We start from the raw sequence: 19,495 nt of genomic DNA, 5'->3' as shown, positions 1-19,495 counted from the left end.
CTGTAACCTGAAGCGTATGTAACCCGAGGTACCACTGTACTTCTTAGTCTTTTCTTCCCCTGAAGATATCCCACAAGGCAGAGGAGGTTTTAGTATCAGAATTTTCCTTCACTTCCTTGTCAGCATTCGCAGAAATTGCCTTTTTATCTATTGGACCCAGTCTGAGTCTTGTCCACTTAATCTGCTGGAGCCTGTCTTCACATGTAGGAGAATTCCCAAACTCACCCAGGGTTTGAGACCCATCGGCCACCATCACCATGCAAGGTTGTCACCTTACTGCATCTTATGGACACAAGATATTTTGATGCCCAAGGCAGAACATCCCCAAGGGCAACTCTCATTGTGGCATTTAAAAACAACAATAATAAACTAGGCTATTGACAATTTGCTGTTCTGTGGTGGTACCTCCAATTCTTCTGCTTCAACAGTTATGTTACTTCACCCTACCTAACGGTCAGGCTGGCCTTGAGGCCAGGCTTGGGTTTACTGGAATGCTTCTTTCCAGGAAAAAGATACATTGTGTTGGGGAGAATTCGCACGGGAAAATAAGCGTTGCTTCATCCTCTTCAGGGCAAAATGAAGCAGATTAGGCACATGCATGACAGACGGTGGGACTCCATCTCTGGCTATTCCTCATCCGGAGGGAATAGGAGGTGCCGATTCCTCTCGAGCTACAATAAACTCAGTGAGGTCATGGGACAGTTTTTTCCCCCTCTCCCTCTCCTCATTCCATCTGCATGATGACACCAAATCCTACTACTACTTTGCTGAATTGGATTTTGAAGGCAAGCCAAAGGAGAATGTTTGCTGGGACTGGGAGCGGCTAGGCACTTTGGCCAAGCTAGGGGGACCAGCTGAAGGGAGGAGGCTCTGTCCACAGTGCAAAGGAACCGAGTGCCTCAATGACAGTGAAGGGAAGGAGTTGTGTCTCAATTTTTTAATTTTTTATTTCTTTCGCAGAGGGGGATTTTGTAGCGCGCAATCGATATAGTAAGTGGGTACACGACAGCACATAGATGTCGGGAGGTTAGAAGAGAAGAAAAGAAAGGAAAGACAGAGTTGTGTTCAGTTAGAATTATTTTGAATTGTGTGATTATCAGGTAGAGCAAGCAAGCCTTCTGGTCATAGAAAGTGGGGGGGGGGGGAGATAAAGGAGCCTGCTGGGCATCAGTTGGTTAAAAAACAAAAATGTGCACAAAATTTGCAAGTAGCTTTAACTGATTGTCTCTCTTTCTTCCTCACTTTCCAGGTATGATGGCCTGTGGAGCTCAGAAGCTGCTGTGTCTTGTAGCTCTCATTGCCCTGTCAACTGGTGAGTCTATCCGGTGGAAGCTAAAACAGGATTTGTCATATTTTTCCTGATGCCTATATGCTAATATAGAAGCTATTGTTCTGTGATAAAAAGGATTTGATACAGAAGATGCACCAAGGGCAAGAGAGGACAGGAGGAGGAGGACCAGGCTAGGGTGAAAGGGACATTTGCCCAGGGGCAAAATTGACATGGAGGCTGTTCTATACTGACAAAATTTAAGTTCAGAGTCAGGTCAGTTTGTGCATGTGTGTGTGTGTGTGTGTGTGTACTTGAGGAGCACGAGCTTTCATTGACAGAGGCTGGGTGGCCAACTGTCATGGATGCTTTAGTTGCGATTCCAGCGTTGGACTAGATAATAGCTGTCAAGCGTCCCTTATTTGGCGGGACAGTCCCTTATTCCAGCGCCATGTCCCACTACTGTCCCTTATTGATGATGTCCCTTAAATAAGCTACTGAAGGTAATGAAGCCCTTTCTATATCCAGCTGTCCTTTGTCAACAACAAATTGTTGCTGTTTTTTGTGTTGAATATATGCTATATGGTAATTTATGGACCTAATAGGTATCTAAAGCCATTTGCATGCAACCAAATATGTATTTTATCAAAGTAATTGTTGATCCCTTATTTTGGCTGCTGATCCCTTATTTTCGAGGCTGCTGGTCCCTTATTTTCAAATCTGTAAGTTGACAGCTATGGACTAGATGACCCTCAGTGTCCCTTCCAACTCTACAATTCTGTGATTCCAACATTTTATCAGGTGCTGAAATGAAGCAAATGACAACAAACATTTTAGAAGGAAACCTCAGTGGAATCTTCATCTTAATAGCAATAGATCATAATTCCTTCCATCAGGTTAAAGAATCCAGTGATTTGTTCAAGCAACAAAATATTTGGATCTGTCCTTTTTCTGCAATCTCACTTTTCTTCTGTCTGCCTAAACCAACTTATCTGAGGTCCGTCACTTGAGGTCTTTGGTGGACTATAGACTCCTCTCTCTTAATAGAACAAGAAATTAATTTAGTTAAGAAAGGAATGCATATCACTTTAAGATTTCACCAAGGAGCTTTCCTTCCAAATTGAAAAAACTTTCATACTTGCTGTTCATCCAATTTCCGTATCGGATAAAGTGAATTGTAGACTAAGGAAATGTATGCTTTTAAAAATGAAACAAGCTGGTCTTTTATTTTTTTTAAAAAAAGCATTTTCTTTTAAATTTTATTCACAACGTGAATGTTCTGCAATGTTTTCTATGAGAGTCAGCCCATGCCCCAACTCAGAGCTTTTTAAACATTAAACATTTAACCATTTTAAACATTAGCTCAACCCCAGGGTAAGTTTTACAAGTGTGTGTGTGTGTGTGTGTGTGTGTATATATATATATATATATATATGTTTATATATATATAAACTTTAAAAGCAGATCTACAGCATAACACTACAAATTGGCTGCAGGCTATGGCTTATTTCTACGCTATTGACATGCAACCACAGATATAAAACCCACTTAGTAGTGTGGGGCCTATTCCTGTGTAATTGTGGCACAAGATTTCAGTGTAGTTTTTAGAATAATTCCCTCTTCCTGGGGAATATTGGGACCTGTCCTGTGAGAGGGCTGGGAACCACTAACACAGAATTCTCAAAATTGTCACTAAACTACAGTTGCCACGATTCTTCAGGGGGAAACGCCATAATAGTTAAACTGGTCTAAAACCAATAGAAATTTTTAATCTAACTGTATCTAAAGGGTTACCCCATCTCCTTGTTGCCTGTTGTTTTCATCTGCCATTTGCTGCTATGCATTGCCAGTTTTACAGCTAATGCAGCTGTTTCCTCCTGTCCAGTTCTGCAAAGAACCTTTCCCATCTTTCAACTACCAGGACAATCACTTCCCTTGTCCTTTTGTAGTTTCAAACAAGCAAAGTGTGGTTTTGCAACCTTCCCCTTGGAGCAGAGCAGGGCTGGCCCATCCATGAGGCAGACAGGGGCAGCCACCTCGGGCCACGGAATCCAAGGGACAATAACCCCATGGACACTCTGTCATTGTGGCGGTGGCAGCTTCTAGATTCCAGAAGGTCTCACAAGGTCTCACCAGAAGCCACTGGAGAAGCGACTGCAGTGGCGGCTTCTGGGCAGGAGTGTATGAAGTGGGGGGCGGAGGGAGCAGGCCACCCTGGGTGCCCCACTGGGTGTGTGTGTGACAAGATGGCCCCTGCCTCCCCCAGCTGTAGAGTGGTTGAGGGCACATGCAGTCAGTATGGGCGCCGCACGCGGTATCTATACGGGCCACTCTTGCGCAGCGTCCATACGGGCCGCCACACATGCGCACTCCGTACGGACGCCCATATGGACAGTGTGCATGAGCAGCAGCACGTTCGGAGTGCGTGGGCTGCCGCGTGTGCACAGTCCATATGGACGTCGCGTGTGCACCACCAGGCAGTTCGCCCCCGCCCCTCGGCGTCCTGCCCCGGGTGCCGGAGAGGGTTCCTCCGCCACCACTTCCAGGTTCTAGCAAGATCTCAATGGAAGCCACTGCTTCTTCTCTGCTGTTGTGGACTGGTTGGACACTGAGGAATGGTGGGAGAAACCAGCTGGGGAACCTGCAGGGGAAGACGGCTCAAAGCCCAGGAGTGATGGTGGGACGACAATAAGTGGTCAGAGGAAGAAGAGGGAGAAGACTGGGAGGGGGAAGTTTCAGAAGCTGAAGAGGCAACGGCTTAGTGAGCTGAGAGAGTCTGCTGGGAAAGTGAAATCCAGAATCAGAGGCAGAAGCTGAAGCAGGAGGGAGGAGGGAGGCCAAGAGGCAGAGATGAGTCAGGCCAGTGAAGTCATGGGTTTCTCACCTTTCTGCTGCGACAAGCTCCCCTCCCTCCCAGTCTCCCAGAACCAGAAGAGGCATGAAGAGAGCAGAGGAAAGTTAGCTTTATGAAGGTGCAGTTTCAGGTTGCTTGGGAAAGGCCCTGGAGAGGAGGGGTGCCCTTCAGTCTCAGCAACTGCTTCAGGGGGCAAGACCTGCTGGAGATGAGCTGCTGTGCCCATTAGGCATGACACTCCTGTGCAGATCCTGTCTTTCCTAATAAAGAGTTAACTCCAACTTGGTCTGTGTGGTTTCCCGCTGGCTCATTCATGTCAGGCAGCTTCTGCGTTCTCGTGAGATCTCATGGACCTCTCACGAGATCTTGCCAAAACTTGGAAGCCACCACCACACAACCCCAGTGAGGACCGGCAGGTGGGCAGAGGCGGCAGTGGAGGAGGGAAGGCACCTTTCCGTTGCCTCAGGTGGTGAAATAGGATGGGCCACCCCAACAGCAGAGAGAGGTTCCAGGATAGCGCTGCAGGTCGGTTTCGTCTAGAGAAGGGAGTCCTAGCGGCAACTAGTGTTTAAATATCCATTAATTTACAAATGTACACATCAAGCAGATAGCCTTCCAGTAAGCAGGCAGTCTAAAACAACTGAAGCACCCCTGAAGTTGCTCATTCTATCACCTTATCTCATCTCCCAATGCTTTAAAAGCCAATGCTTTAAAAAACAACACAAAACACGTTTAAGGGTACTCTCATTTTCCTACTCATATTGAAATACTGCTCCTCAATGAGGCCAAACTTAGATTCACAAAATGTTTAGGGGTATGCATACCCCTGCGTCCCCCCAGAAAAAAAGCACTGACCAGCCAATAGCTCGGCAGGCGGCAATGGGCTTTGTTGCATCACTCATATCTTTCCCTTTAACTTCAAAAAGTCAAAGCAGCTGTAGGAGGTATTAATTTCAACACAGAAACATCACCAAGGATGGGAGGGAGTTTAACCCTTTCCTTTGCTCCCCTAAGAGTTGTAATATTAGTTGCAGGGACAGATTTTTACTGGGAAAACAGCACAGGGGGAGAAGGTTAACCGCCTTCCAATATGAAATCAACAGGCACACACACAGCTGTTGTTTTATAAATGTTAGGAAATTCAATCACAGATGTCCTTTATCATATGCAGTTTGGCCTTGATATATTCCAGATGTTTGGAATGTTTGCTGTTCATTAATTGGGAGACTCCACAGATTGCCAACATGTATAAAGCTATACAAAATCTAGAGGGGAGAGGGGTATTTTGCATAACAGAGAATTATGGCTGTAACAGTCTAAATTCAGTCAAAGAGTCTTTCAGCAGCTTAAAGATTAACACATTTATTATGGCATAAGCCTGGGTTTGAGTCTACAAAAGCGTATACAGTGGTACCTCGGGTTAAGAACTTAATTCGTTCTGGAGGTTCGTTCTTAACCTGAAACTGTTCGTAACCTGAAGCACCACTTTAGCCAATGGGGCCTCCCGCTGCCGCCACCGCACAATTTCTGTTCTCATCCTGAGGTAAAGTTCTTAACCCGAGGTACAACATCCGGGTTAGCGGAGTCTGTAACCTGAAGCATCTGTAACTTGAGGTACCACTGTGCCGTATTACATTTGGTTTGTTTTTAAAGTCCCATTTATGTGGGTAAATAAATTAAAGTTGAATCCTGAAAATGAACAGGCCTTATATGTTTTGAGTTCTCAAGTCGGGTAGGTGGAGAGGTGACATGTTCTGCACTGCCCTGGAAGGGTCAAGTCCATGCCTTTGGGAGGCGGGGCTTGTGGGTCCAACCCTGTCCTTGGAGGCTCATGCAGCCTCGGTGGCTGGTTCACCAGGTACAGTCTCTCTTGGACACAAAGGGCTTGGTCATTGTCAGGGCTGGCCTGCCCATGAGCAGACTGAGGCAGGAGAGGACTGTTGTTATGATGGCTATTTTTTTTATTAGGCTGTCTGGCAGTAGGCTTTTTATTATATTTTTATCATTGATGTTCTATTGTACACCACCCTGGGATCTTTTGATAAAGGGCAGTATATAAATTGAAACAACAACAAGCAAGCAAGTAAACAAACAAACAATACGCTGACATAAAGATATTTTGCTTTGCTGGACCCACCTATTCTGCTGAATATTTAGTGTTGTGTTCTGGCTGGGCTTGTTTAATCTTTGTAACTGTACGCTTTATATGGTTTTATATTACTGCATTGTTCTAACCTGGTCTGAGATCTTGCGGTGAAGGGTGGAAAAAGTATAAACTCAGTTTTCATTATTTATTCTTTTTCCTCCAAAAAATAACAACAATAAAAACCTTTATGGCTCTCTCTCCTGCCTCCCTTTCTTTAGCAATGTGGGAACTGCAGTTCCATCTTTGGTTGGGGGAGAGTAAGGATATCACTAATTTGTTGCTGCTGCATTATTTTAACACATGAGAATTACACAAGGGAAACAATCTTTTTCTTTGTCCTAGACTGGTTTCTGCCTGTGGTCATTGCTCAGGACGATCCTACAGGTACGTTTCCTTTAATTCTGCACCAATGCTTCAATCCTAAACAGATGTAAAAAGGTAAAGGGACCCTTGACCAGGAAGTAAATCTCACTAGATTCAGAACTAATCTATACAGTACTTGTGAGTTATAACATTATATATGTGTTATAAAAATGTGACACCAGGGGGCTCTGTACAGCAGTCAATGGAAAACTGCATGGGGGGTTTTTAGATCAGAGTAGATTCAGCCTCAGTCTGCATAATCATGTTTAGTGCAGTTATGCAGCTCTGTAATGTGGTGTTTGAATTTGTGTGCTCATATATGGGAGGCACATATTAAAGGGACCTATAATATGGCATCTATAATATGGCAGTGTGTGTGTGCATATATGTATAGGCATGCACACACATATATGCATAGGCATGTATCTGAGCATAAATCATGCATGCCCATGTAAAATATATTCTGCTAATTAAATAGGACAGCATGGATGCTACATCCTGTGAAGCTGCCAGATTCCCTTCGTTTTCAAATGCTTGCTCTTTGTATAGTACAAAATATCACTGAAAGTGCAGAGTGCACATTCAAGCAATTCTTATGAAGAACCATAAAGCACAAACAGTACTGTAGCTGGCGTTGAAGAATGCTCAAAGCAGTTGATGACCGGCTTCAGGATAAGGTCCTGCTTCCAAGAATTTCCTCAGATAATAACATTTCAAAAGTGTTTTAAGGCCCCGATTGCAGTTTTCATAACTGGGAGGACTTCAGGGATGTCTATCTCTCCAAAGAATTTACTTGATTCCAAAACGAATCAATACCACTGCAAAGGTCCAAAATTATGGGCAGACAAAGACCTTCCAGAAATGTATACTTTACAAGTGTTATGATATTTGTCAGCGGCTTAGAGCATTCTTCAACAATTTTTGTACTGTATGGTTCTTTGTAATGCTGGAAAGTATGTACACATTGTGCTTGTACTGATATTTTGTCTACTTTATTGTAAACTTCCCTCATTATTATCTTGTTGTTCACAGTCGTGTGTCCTTCAGCATTCTTTTGTGGTTTTGCCAGTTACAATGTGACAAGCAAATATTTTCTGGAGAATTTTAAAATGTGGAACTGAGAATTTGCCCAATAGCAGCAGTGGGTGGGTTGTGAGTGGGTGTGTAAGTAAAAACAGCCACACCATCACCCCTTCACCTCTGGGCCTGACCGGTCCTCAGATCCACTAGCAGAATAGCCTGATGGATTGGATTTGAAATTGTTTTTATATATCAACTTGTTTTAATTTTTGATTGTTTGTGTTTTACTGTAAAACTGCTTTAAGATGTTTCATAGGAAATGATTCATAAAGAGAAACAAACAACGGTGTGCATAGCTGTGCGCCAAACAACTGATGGCTACAAACCCGTTGTCTCTTTTTTTCAGATGCACCTGATATACCGGGTGATGTGGGTGAGTTGAGTTCTTCTTTTTGCACATCCACCTCTAGTGTCGAGGCCAATTTGCACATGCTGCTTTCTATCTTTATGCCTAAGATTTTGTTGATTTTTTTAGTGTGCAGCTTAATGAAGAAGACAAACCTCTGTTTGCAAACACAGGTATCATACAAGTACAGTGGTACCTTGGAAGTCAAACGGAATCCGTTCTGGAAGTCCGTTCAACTTCCAAAACATTTGGAAACCAATTCACAGCTTTTGATTGGCTGCAGGAAGCTCCTGCAGCCAATCAGAAGCCATGGAAGCCCCATCGGACGTTTGGGTTCCCAAGAACATTCGCAAACCGAAACACTTGCTTCTGGGTTTGCGACGTTCAGGGGCCGAAACATCTGCGTACCAAGGCGTTTGGAATCCAAGGTACGACTGTACGTGCATCACCAGGTCTGCCAAGTGAACACTTGGTGGGAGTCCCAGGTTTGCTGCCACATAATGTGTGGAATGCTCCTTGGGTATATATATATGCACATCCACACTATAACATCCCTTCTCCTTTCAGCAGATGCAGCTGACCCTGCAGCAGGAGCAGCAGATGTGCCAGGTCAGTTCCCATTTTGGTGCACGCAATGCCTTGTCAGCCTTCAGTGTTGGCTCTTTGCTGCTACGAGTTAGAAGATTGCTTTACAAGGCCTGGGGCTGGGGCTGCAGCTTGCAGCTGAGCACACTACCTGCTTCTCCTTCCTCGATCTGCTCTGGTGAAGAAAGGGTTTGAGAGGAAACTTAGGATGGGAGGAGGGAGGGAGCGGGCGAGTGCCTGCCAACATTTTGTCCTGATGACTAGCAACAAAGTTTGCATCACAGGCTCCAGCAAATGCTATGCGGGCAGGAGTTCAGTAAGGATCTAACTAGAAATTAAAAACAATAATTATTTGGGGTTTATTTATAATTTATAAGGCAAGCAACCTAGTTGCACAGGCTTCCTGACCCACAGTTTGGGAAATGCATCTCCACCCCCATCATTCAGCCTGGACACTGAGGTCCAGCTCCGAGGGCCTTCTGGCAGTTCCCTCATTGCAAGAAGTGAGGTTACAGGGAACCAGGCAAAGGGCCTTCTTGGTTGTGGCGCCCACCCTGTGGAACACCCTCCCATCAGATGACAAGGAAATAAACAACTATCTGACTTTTAGAAGACATCAACCCTGTTTAAGGAAGTTTTTTATGTTTGATGTTTTATCGTGTTTTTAATATTCTGTTGGGACACACATGACGCTGTGGGTTAAACCACAGAGCCTAGGACTTGCCGATCAGAAGGTCGGCGGTTCGAATCCCCGTGACAAGGTGAACTCCTGTTGCTCGGTCCCTGCTCCTGCCAACCTAGCACTTCAAAAGCACGTCAAAAGTGCAAGTAGCTAAATAGGTACCGCTCCAGCGGGAAGGTAAATGGCGTTTCTGTGCACTGCTCTGGTTCACCAGAAGCGGCTTAGTCATGCTGGCCACATGACCCGGAAGCTGTACGCCGGCTCCCTCGGCCAATAAAGCGAGATGAGCGCCGCAACCCCAGAGTCGGCCACAACTGGACCTAATGGTCAGGGGTCCCTTTACCTTTACTTTACTAATATTCTGTTAGAAGCCGCTCAGAGTGGCTGTGGAGGCCCAGACAGATGGGCGGGGTATGAATTTTCTATTATTATTATTATTATTATTATTATTATTATTATTATTATTATTATTATTTGTTTTTTAACCCTTTCCCTTTTCATTCCAGGTGACACTGCCCCATCAACAGCACCTGGTAAATTCAATTTTGTTCTCTATCTCTTTCTTCTCCTGCTCGCTTTTCCCTGTTCAACCAATGGCCTGACTCACACACATAAAACCATAATTTAAAACAAAATGGGGTTAATGCAGATGACTGGCTTGCTGGTGCACATTGCTCAAAAGGTTTTCATGACGCTTCTCTCTCCCCACACCCCTCCACTGTGCCTTGCATTATCCAAACCTGGCCTTGTAGTTTTTTTCCTCCAGATAAACCAGAAATAAACCCATATTTGTTCTGGGCTTAGTGCTCATGGTTTGTTTCTTTGTTTGGAAGGAACAAACCATGTGCCTGAGTTCAGACCACATGACGAGCCAGATACTTATTATTTGATCTGTGGTTTGGTGGCAGAGGAGGAGCATTGCAGAAACTTTTGAGCAGGTTCAAGCGAATGTTTTAATCACAGAGCTTCCAGAAGTTACAGCAAACAAGTCTTCATCCATTGGCAGTAAAGTGAAGATGAAAAAAGGTTCCAAACTACTTAAAAAGAAAAGCATTTGGTTTCCTTATAAAAAATGATGATGTTCGAACACTAAGGCGTTTGAGAACCAAGGTTCCACTGTAGTTGTTTTTGAAATTTCTGGGTCAACATTGTGCTGGGTGTATCAGTGCCGAGAAATGCACTCATCTGATGCGAATTTCATGAGGTGCTTTCTGGTTCCTGTATTAGCAGAAAGAATCCACACAGTTCCACATCTGCATATTAAATATTGGCTATTTCGATACATAGCCATGTTCAGGCATTTGAGCACACACAAGCTCAAAGTGTGGGCAGTTCCAGGGGTATGTGTGCAAGCCCCACCTCCTACCCCATGTGTCTGGTCCGGTGTACATTGGCCCCAGATTTCCTGTGCTAAGCAAGGAAGGGGCTTTTTGGTTTTTTCATTTTATTCACGTAGGCTGGGGACTGAGTGGGCAGGACTGAGTCATGTGCAGATACTGACCCCATCCACATTTTGGACTTTTACCTCAATTAGAGTCGCAGAGATTAATAATGTGCATGATTCAAACACTGTTTCCCCTATAAACTCATGAAAAAAAGAAGTATAGCCCCACTTAAAACACACACGTCAAAGTGGCTTGCAAAAGTATTCTATAAAAACAATAAACCTGAATCCACAAAATGTATTAGCCAAAGCTTAAGGGTTAAGGGCAGTGCTCTTTTTCTAGAAAAAGAGGTGCTGGAATTCACCATGAACAGCTCCCTTATCTCTTAGAATGGCAATGGCACCTACCTGAGAACTGCCAGTTCTGAGTTCCTACGAGTTCCCCCTGAAAAAGCCCTGGTTAAGGGTGCTAATGGAAACCACTATTTGTGAAGGAATGGGTTTTCAGCATCTCTTTGGGTGAAAGCAAGGAAGGAACAGTGTCCTCCCCAGGGTCTGCTGCACAAATTGGGCCAGTCATTCAGAATCTCCATTTCCCAGTTCTGTGAGCCCCTTTTGATCTCATAGGGTAAATCTAGTGCAATACATCTGGAGATGGCTTGGTGGTGGCAGGAATTTTAAAGATGCTCAGATTGTCTGCTTGATGGGACACACCACTCCAGCATTGAATTGGTGCGAATTTGACTAGCCTTCACTATCTCCCAATAAACCCACAAGACAGAGAGACTGCAAGATGTGTACATTTAAGTCCATAGCCACCACTGTGTGCGGGGGCAAACAAAGGCTAACCAGCAGCCAGGGCGGGGGGAACCGCTGGCTGCGCACACGTTGCGCCACTACATACGACGCATGTGTGGCGTCACTACATACGACACATGTGTGGCGTTGCTACATAGAGTGCATGTGCAGCATTGCTACATACAGCGCATGCATTGTATGTAGCGGTTTGCCACCGGCACCACCCAAGCGCCGTATGGACGGTGGCGGGATCCTTGCAGCTGTAGCGGCGATGGAGGGATCCCACCGCTGTCCGTGCGGCGCCGGTGGCAAACTGCTATGTACAGCACATGTGTGGCGTCGCTACATACAGCGCATGCGTGCAACACCGCGCATGCGTTGTACGTAGCGGTATGCCGCCGGCGCCGCTCGAACTCCATACAGACGGTGGCGGGATCCTCTGCTCACAGCTACAGCTGTGAACGGAGAATCCTCAACATGCAGCTGTGGCAGCGCGATGGCTGCTTGCGCCGCCGTGCCCGGGGGCGGCGGGCCGAGCACCCCGTGGGGTGCCTTCTTGTCACACACCCCTCCCCAGGCATGGCACCCGGGGTGCACCGCGGTCCCCCCTTGCGACGCCACTGTCTGTATCTCTTGGGAATAAATTCCACTTTAACTATTCATTCTGTGCAGAGGTACTTCTTTGTGTCTGTCCCAAAATACTACAGTTTGTGACATGTGATGCCCAGAACTCTACTCAAGTATTCCCAATGTGTCTGCGCCATAAATTAATATAAATGCGTTGTGATCGTGACAGTTTCATTTTTGAATTTTTCAATCTGTAGCATGGAATTTGATTTCCTCACTTGATGTTTTCATGGACTTACCCACTACCACCTCAGTCCTGTTCCTAGTCAGACACTGCCAGTTCAGAAGGTCTTCCCACTTATTTTCCAGCTGACTTTCATAGGTGTCTGTTCTAGATTGAATATACTGCCAAAGTCTGCACGACACAGCTCTGCATTGATTTTATCTAAGTTGCTTGCGAAATATTTTCTGTGGGTGGAGTACTTTGCACAAAATTCAGCATGTGAATAGGATGGCATGGTGTGAGCAGAATGAAATTTCAGTCTGCAAGGGGAAACAGTAGAAAAGTTACTGCAAGCCAGTGTCATTAAGGGAAATATCTCACTTGGTTTCTTGGCAGTCAGTTTCAATGAGCCACCATCCCGTTGATGTAGCCACACTCATGGCATTAACTTGAACATGTCCCTCTTTGTTTGCTCCCAGAATGCCGTGAAGAGCAATTTCCTTGTACACGGTTGTACTCTGTTCATAAGCCGGTGAAGCAATGCATCAGTTACTTGTGTGTTACCAGGTAAGAGAGGAGACACTCTGGTAGAAGCTGAGAAGGTTTAGGAATTCTCTGCTAAGATGCCCCATATTCTATGATTCTACAAGATAATACAGATAGTTTTGGCAGGCGTCTTTGGATACGATTTCTTACAATGATCTGTGAAAAGTAATTATTATTAATTTAATTTGTTAGTTGCCTAACACAGGGCAATCTCTAGGTGACTTGTAACCAATTTTTAAAACATTTGAAAATGGTTAAACACCACAACCGCCAACATTTAAACGACCAGGAGTCATTTAAAGGGGCAGCTGGTATACCATGGCAGAAAGACAAAAGGATGAATGCCATGAGTGGCACAGGAAGCTGTGAACTATCACTGGAATTTCCCGCCCCCACCAGATACTAACCCACCCCATTTTTAGCACAGTTTAAAGCAGGAACTGGCCATCTATTTTCATCCATTTTCTGCAGCTGCAACAGCTGGAGACTTGCTTTTTTGTCCAAATGAAAGTTTCACTTGATCATATTTCTCAGCAATTACCCAGGGCACAGGGCCATTATCTGTATTCCAGATAATGCTGGTTGAGGCTGATGGTAGTTTTGAGTAATCTAGAGAACACCAGACTCTCTAGAAGGCAGATTTGGAACAAGGAAGCAAAGGGCAGGGCAGGGAATTCATACGCCTCCCCTTTCCCCCAGCAACTGCTTTTCTTTTCCAAATCACAGTCCACACATTTGCTTTTCCTGTAAAACAAATCAAATGAAATACCGTGAAAATCCCTGAAACGAGAAGTAATCGACTAGAAATATCATCTTGAGGAAATAAACTAAATAATAAGAAAAAGCAAAAAGCTTAAGGAAAAAATTAGAAAAACCTAAAATTGTACAAAGCCTTTACAGGATGCCGGCTACAAACCTCGTTTCACTGAACTATTCAGTTTCCTCAGAAGGAAATAGAAAAATCATAAACTTTAAATGACCAAAATTCAAAAAAAGGGTAGAACCCCCAAAACTCTGAAGTATTATAATCCTAGCTCAACCTAGGTAAAGCGTAGTAAAACAAGCTTGTGTAGGTTCTGTAACATACATTTGTGTGTAATGTGTAGTTTGGCCTTTTGCACCTCTGCTAGCAATGGTTCAGCCACAGTTATTTGTTGGTATCAGTTTTTGGTGCACAAGGATTTATGTTCCTACTGTTTGCCTTCTCCCCACCACCCACCACCCCTGTTTCTGGTGACAGTGTCCGCCGGACATACATGATAAACAAGGAAATCTGCTCTCGCATTGTCTGCAAAGAGGATGAAGCCATGCAGGGTGAGTAAAGATGCCCATAGGGATGTGCCCCATAAACCAGGAAGAAATAAAGTTGCTCAATTTCTCTTAGAGGAAGAAGATGGCCTATATCACAGGTGTATGCCCTTGTGTGAATGGCCAACATTCAGAGGCAGGCAACATAATCCAAGAAGGGTGCTGGCAAATGGGGAAAGGTACAAAAATGGTGAAGGGCTTAATGGCAAAAGCAATAGTGGAGAAAACTGAAGACCCAGAGATGTTCTGTCTTGAATATAAGACATTTGTGGTTGGAGAAATACACCGCAAAATTCAGATAAGTTCAAGTTTCAAAGAACGGCTGTTTCAGTTCTCATATTGTTCCTGAAAGTGCAGATTCGATAGATTGGCCTTTAAGTGCAAGCTGAATTGAATTTCTTTCCCACCCCTACTCCCAAGGAAGTATCTTGAAATCAGCGGCAGCATCCCTCTGATCCTCTACTTGGCATATATGGAAGCAAGTTGTCCTTTCTCAGTGGCCACAATTTGAAGAGTCTGAATGGGGGCCATTCTACTTCACAATGCTGCTGATGCTTCCCCCCCCCCCTTTAAGTAAAACTGCTTCAGGAGGAGAAAATAGGGAGAGAGGGGTGTCAGACTCTTTCCCCGCAACCCTTTCCCCCCTCACAGATGTGCTGTTAACCACTAACTATAACGTACACCCACGTGTGCATATGGCTGGGTTGTAAATTATGTGGCATGGTTAACCCACTCTTGAGCTCCTTCTCTTTCTCGTCTGTCTCTAGAGGAGATCTGCCGCCAGATGGCCGGCCTGCCACCACGCCGCCTCCGCCGCTCGGGTCGCCCTCGAGGACCACCCTGCCGGCGGGCTCAGCTCCAACGACAGAATGCTGTTGATCCTCAGTGACCAACAAACTGCAGGCATGATAAAAAGGAGGAGGAGATGAAATCACGGCGAACCCAGACAGTCTACAACCCAGCTTAAGTTTGCCTTCTTCCCCCAACTTCCTGCCTTGGGAGGTGCTCCAGGCCAGGGACTTTCCGTGCCCACATGTCACAGGTGGCAGCTGATGTCACCTTTGAAATGTGATACCAAGACCCTCGTATGCTCATGCTTTTGTGTTACTCTTGCCCCAAGCTGCTTATAAAAGCTCTGTTCACACCTGCCTTAATATATACAGATGTGTATACTCAGCCTGTGGGGCAGTAGGATAATGTGCCTCCTGCCCCAGAGCTTGGTGTCCCCTGAGCTGTGTGTAACTAGGACTGAAGTTAGCTGTCCTTGGGAGGTTGGAGGCACAACATGCCAATATCCAGGAGCTGCTCGACTTGATTTCTGCATTGCTCTTGCAGTGGGAAGGAAACTTCAGTCATTGGCACACACCACTTAAACCCCTGTAAAGAAAAATGGGTTATTAGCTCTCTCAGCCACCACTGTTCCATAATGGAAATCAAACTAAGCCAGTGTAGGGCTGAGAGATTTGATTGCACATGCACATGACAGAGCTGCAGTGGAAGAGCAGGCAGAGAAATAAATTCTAGTCTGTCTGCATGGCACTGATGGGTGGGCCCCCAAACACCATGGATGCACCCATCCTTAGCTTGGTTCTAAGTATGGTTACATCACTGCAGACCATCAACAGCACCACCTCACTGTCTCCACTTCACTGCCTCTTTTTTCCACTCGTAGTGTACAACTTGGGTCCTGGGTGGTGGTTGTTCCTCAAAACAATTGACTAATGATCGCCACACAACAACTTTGGTGGAAGAGACAAGAGGTGGGGGAAGGAAGGAGACATGCTGGCTCAAATCTGGCCATAGTAGAGACACTGCAAGGACCACACTGCAAGGTCATGCACAAGCCCACATTAGTGAAACCTTAAGCCAAGGTCTCAGAGAAGTATGAGCTTTTCAGTAATACTGGATGGTTGCAGTGCCTGCTTAAATTAACCATGGGCTGTCATTGCTGACACAGTGTAGCTGGAAACGGAGAGTTGTTTGCATGAGAGTTGAAGGTGACATCATTGCCCATGGTGTATATGCTCGTTTCTTTTGCCCATTGTTGCCTTTAGCCAAAACTACAAGAGAGATAATTGGGGGGCAGCAACAGTGAGTCTATACACCATGAATAATGATGCCTTTACCAAAGGGATATTGAGACTCTCTTATCCTGAGTCCATCTACTCTGGTTGGCAGCACTTACTGCCACCACCTTCTGCTGGTGACGGATGTGCTCTATCACTGAACTGTGCAGCCCCTCTCTCAGCTTTTGAGATATCTGAAAAAGCAATTCTCGTCTCCAGCTACCGTATGTCCCAAAGGGAAGCTGTTAATTTACTTCTGTGGTACCTTTGCTAGAGGCCTTCATCTCCTGCATATAGTAAACACGTCCACATGTTCTGGTTCCTATTTTTTTTAATAGAAATTGCATAGCAACTTTCAACATTATTTAACTTAACTCTTTTTACTTAATAACTCAGGCACCTGCCCCATGCTTTACAGCTTCTCCTGTTCACTGCCCTTTATAAGTCCTTATTGCAACATGGATCAAAATGATCCAGGCTGCCATCTGGTGCTAGTCCATATGCTGAAGTGAATTCCTTTAGCAACACTGATGCCAACAGAACAATGGTATAAATATTTCCTGCTGGCTTTGTAATTACATAACACTTTTGTGATCCAGTGCTGTCCATCAAACTGAACGCAACAGGCAAGGCACTTGGTTGAAGTCTTAGGTAAAGGAATGTAAAAGTATGTCTAGATCAGCTAATAGCGGACAGGATATCTGATGTCCAAGTGACATGGGGCACAATCCACCATGGTGTTTTCTACTAGCAAGCCCCAGTAAGACAGTGAATGGGAGCTGTGCTGGCGCACAACTGTCAGGCCTGACTCCAGATTGGGGGGGGGGCCTTTGGCAGTTTGCTGGGCCTTCCTTACACTGCTGCAATAATTCTGGAGTGTTGCTTTTTAATTTGTCCAGTTCAGAAATAGAAGGGTAGGGGGAAATACTGTTCTGTTCAAAGAAAAGTAGGGGCAGAGGGAAGCCAGCAGCAATTCTTGCCCCATGGAAATATGGCACAGATAAAACAGTGAGAGAAGTGTTTCCAATAGGTAATTCTGACATGGGGTAGCCACCAGGAATTGCCATTTTTGATGTAGTCACTGGTCTTGTCCGTGCTCTGCCATGTGCCAGAGTTAAGCGTCTTACTCATCACCTAATTGCTCAGTCTATACCTTCACCATCTTCCACAAGGGAATGAGCTGCAAACTTGGCATGTGGCATGACAAAAAGTTAGTTATTCATGCCGGTTACCGTTTGTGTAGATTGTGTGAACTGAAGCTCCCATATATTTGCAGGGAAGAAATCCCCTGTTGAAAAGGGGTATTATTAAAGAGTTTGACAAGTTCACATGTTACTTGATCTCTCTCAGCGCTTAATGGAATGTGTGATTGGTTTTTGCTGACATGTATTCTTTATGTTGTCATCGGGCGACAGGAAAGCGCTGTGTGTTGTGGTTCATTTTATGCGTGCAAACCACCGCTAGAAGCTGTAGCCAGCGAATGATCAACATTTATATGTGAAACAGCCAAGGAGCAAGTAGTAGGGGAAGAGAGCTGAAAATAAGCCAATATATTGTACATCTGGCAAAATACACATCAGGAGGCTTAGCTTGGTCAGAATCGAGTATACACTTCCAGAGTTACATTACTTCTCGTAAATGAGCCACCATAGCCACTAGAGGGCTGTGAAAATTTGTGTCCTGGGCTTTTAAGACTCATCTACCCATGTACTATCTGAAACCAAAGGGGCACATTGCTTGCCAGATGTGAATTCCCCTCCCAGCTCTCTTACCCCCCACTAAATGGTGGGTAACCTGCAGCCCTCATGCTGTTGTTGGATCAGCTCCTGTCAGGCAAAGCCAAAATGGCCAATGATCAGGATTGGTGCTAGACTTTGGGGAATCCTTGGCATGGTGCTGTTCAAGGGCCCTGTCAGTTAGGGCTGGGCTGGGCAGTTGCTGCTGCTGCTGCTTTCACAATGGCAGCACCATTCACTCTTCTCCACCAGATCCTTGGATATGCTTCACTGGTGCTTTTGAATGGGAGCTGAGCTCAACTTCCATCTGTGATGGCCAACCGCCATCTTAACTCGCCCCAAATACAACGCCCTAGTCCACAGATCTGTGAAACCAATTCACTTAATGGAGCTGTTGGGTTGGGGCCTTCTAGTTCAGGTAACCAAAAAATGGCAGGTGATCATGGCAGATGGGAGCGGAGCATGGCTCCTACTCAAAACGCCACCATTGCCTGCTATTGCAAAGCCTCTGGGCCGCCATCAAGGAGGGTGGGGAGTGAGGGCAGGACTGAGCTGGGCATGTGAGGGGCCCATTCAAGCCTTTAAGGCATTCAGCCAGTGTTGGATCTGGCCAACTGCTTGTGCCAGGCCTGCTAATAGTCAGGGATAATGAGAGCTGTAGTCCAGAAATCTCTGGCCTACAGTCTCCTCAGCCCTGCTGTAGATACTATATGGTACACAAATTCTTCAGTAGAGTTGGTGACTTTGTTTTTAACTGGCCCTTGTCTTAAGCCTCTAGCAGTGGCCGTATGGGCAGAAATTAAGTTGGTGAAATTTTTCCCATCACTTTATATCTGTCTCTGTAAAAAGGCACAGTAAAAAGAAAGAAGTTATAGAGAATAACTGCCTGATTTTTATTTTTTTAAAGGGATGGCCTTACTGTGGGACGTTGGTACGCATCAGTTGTTAGAAGGCACATATATAATAGATCTAAATCTGTTCTGAATACCAAATGCAAATGTAAACATATATGAATGTATTCCATAGTTATTGTACAACATATAAATATATAAAACACGTTCACAAATTTTGAAAGAATGCAAATTATTTCTTATGCTGCTTCACTGCTGTATTTTATGCGGGGTCAAGGAGTGGAATTTCAAGGGGGGGAAAGCACTACATAAACAGAATTTATATTTTATGGAATGCATACACAATTCAAACATATTAAAAGACAACTTGTTTTCCTATTGATCCTTGTACCTGTGCATGTTATGGCTTTTGTCTTTATTATATATATAAATCAGCTGGGTCTGCAGCTAAACAACTCTACTTTCTTAGCAGAAACAACAATGCAGTCGCACACGTCGGCCAACGTGGCAACCACAATGTGGAGCCACAGCCTAGACACAAGTCTTCCTCCCCAATGGCTGTATATAACCCTCTCTTCCCAGTGACTTGTTCACACTTTGTATTAGTATATACTTTGTCCACCTTGAGGGGTCTTTATAGTGTAAATGTGGGGTACACATTTTTTAGAATAAACAGAATAAATGATCCTTAAA

General features: G+C 44.9%; 1 protein-coding gene across 3 annotated transcripts; it reads left to right on the top strand.

Annotated features, from left to right (window-relative positions):
• The first annotated feature begins 583 nt into the window (after nt 1-583).
• On the top strand, nt 584-19,182 carry MFAP5 (microfibril associated protein 5). Of its 3 annotated transcripts, none has more exons than XM_077921106.1 (9): nt 584-917; nt 1,253-1,312; nt 6,610-6,651; nt 8,057-8,083; nt 8,627-8,665; nt 9,830-9,856; nt 12,775-12,862; nt 14,082-14,155; nt 14,917-19,182. In XM_077921106.1, the coding sequence occupies exons 1-9, from the start codon at nt 599-601 to the stop codon at nt 15,036-15,038; spliced, it is 798 nt and encodes a 265-aa protein (XP_077777232.1). In that variant the 5' UTR covers nt 584-598; the 3' UTR covers nt 15,039-19,182. The 3 variants fall into 3 exon arrangements, with proteins under 3 accessions (XP_077777232.1, XP_077777231.1, XP_028568806.1); XM_077921105.1 differs by having other exon boundaries at nt 8,624-8,665; XM_028712973.2 differs by lacking the exon at nt 584-917 and adding an exon at nt 983-1,100 and having other exon boundaries at nt 1,250-1,312; nt 8,624-8,665.
• The last annotated feature ends 313 nt before the right edge of the window (nt 19,183-19,495 follow it).

Source organism: Podarcis muralis, chromosome 17 (genome assembly GCF_964188315.1).
Source record: "Podarcis muralis chromosome 17, rPodMur119.hap1.1, whole genome shotgun sequence".
NCBI lineage: Eukaryota > Metazoa > Chordata > Lepidosauria > Squamata > Lacertidae > Podarcis > Podarcis muralis.
The sequence above is the reverse complement of the archived record's forward strand: the minus strand, read 5'-3'. Positions and strand labels throughout refer to the sequence as shown.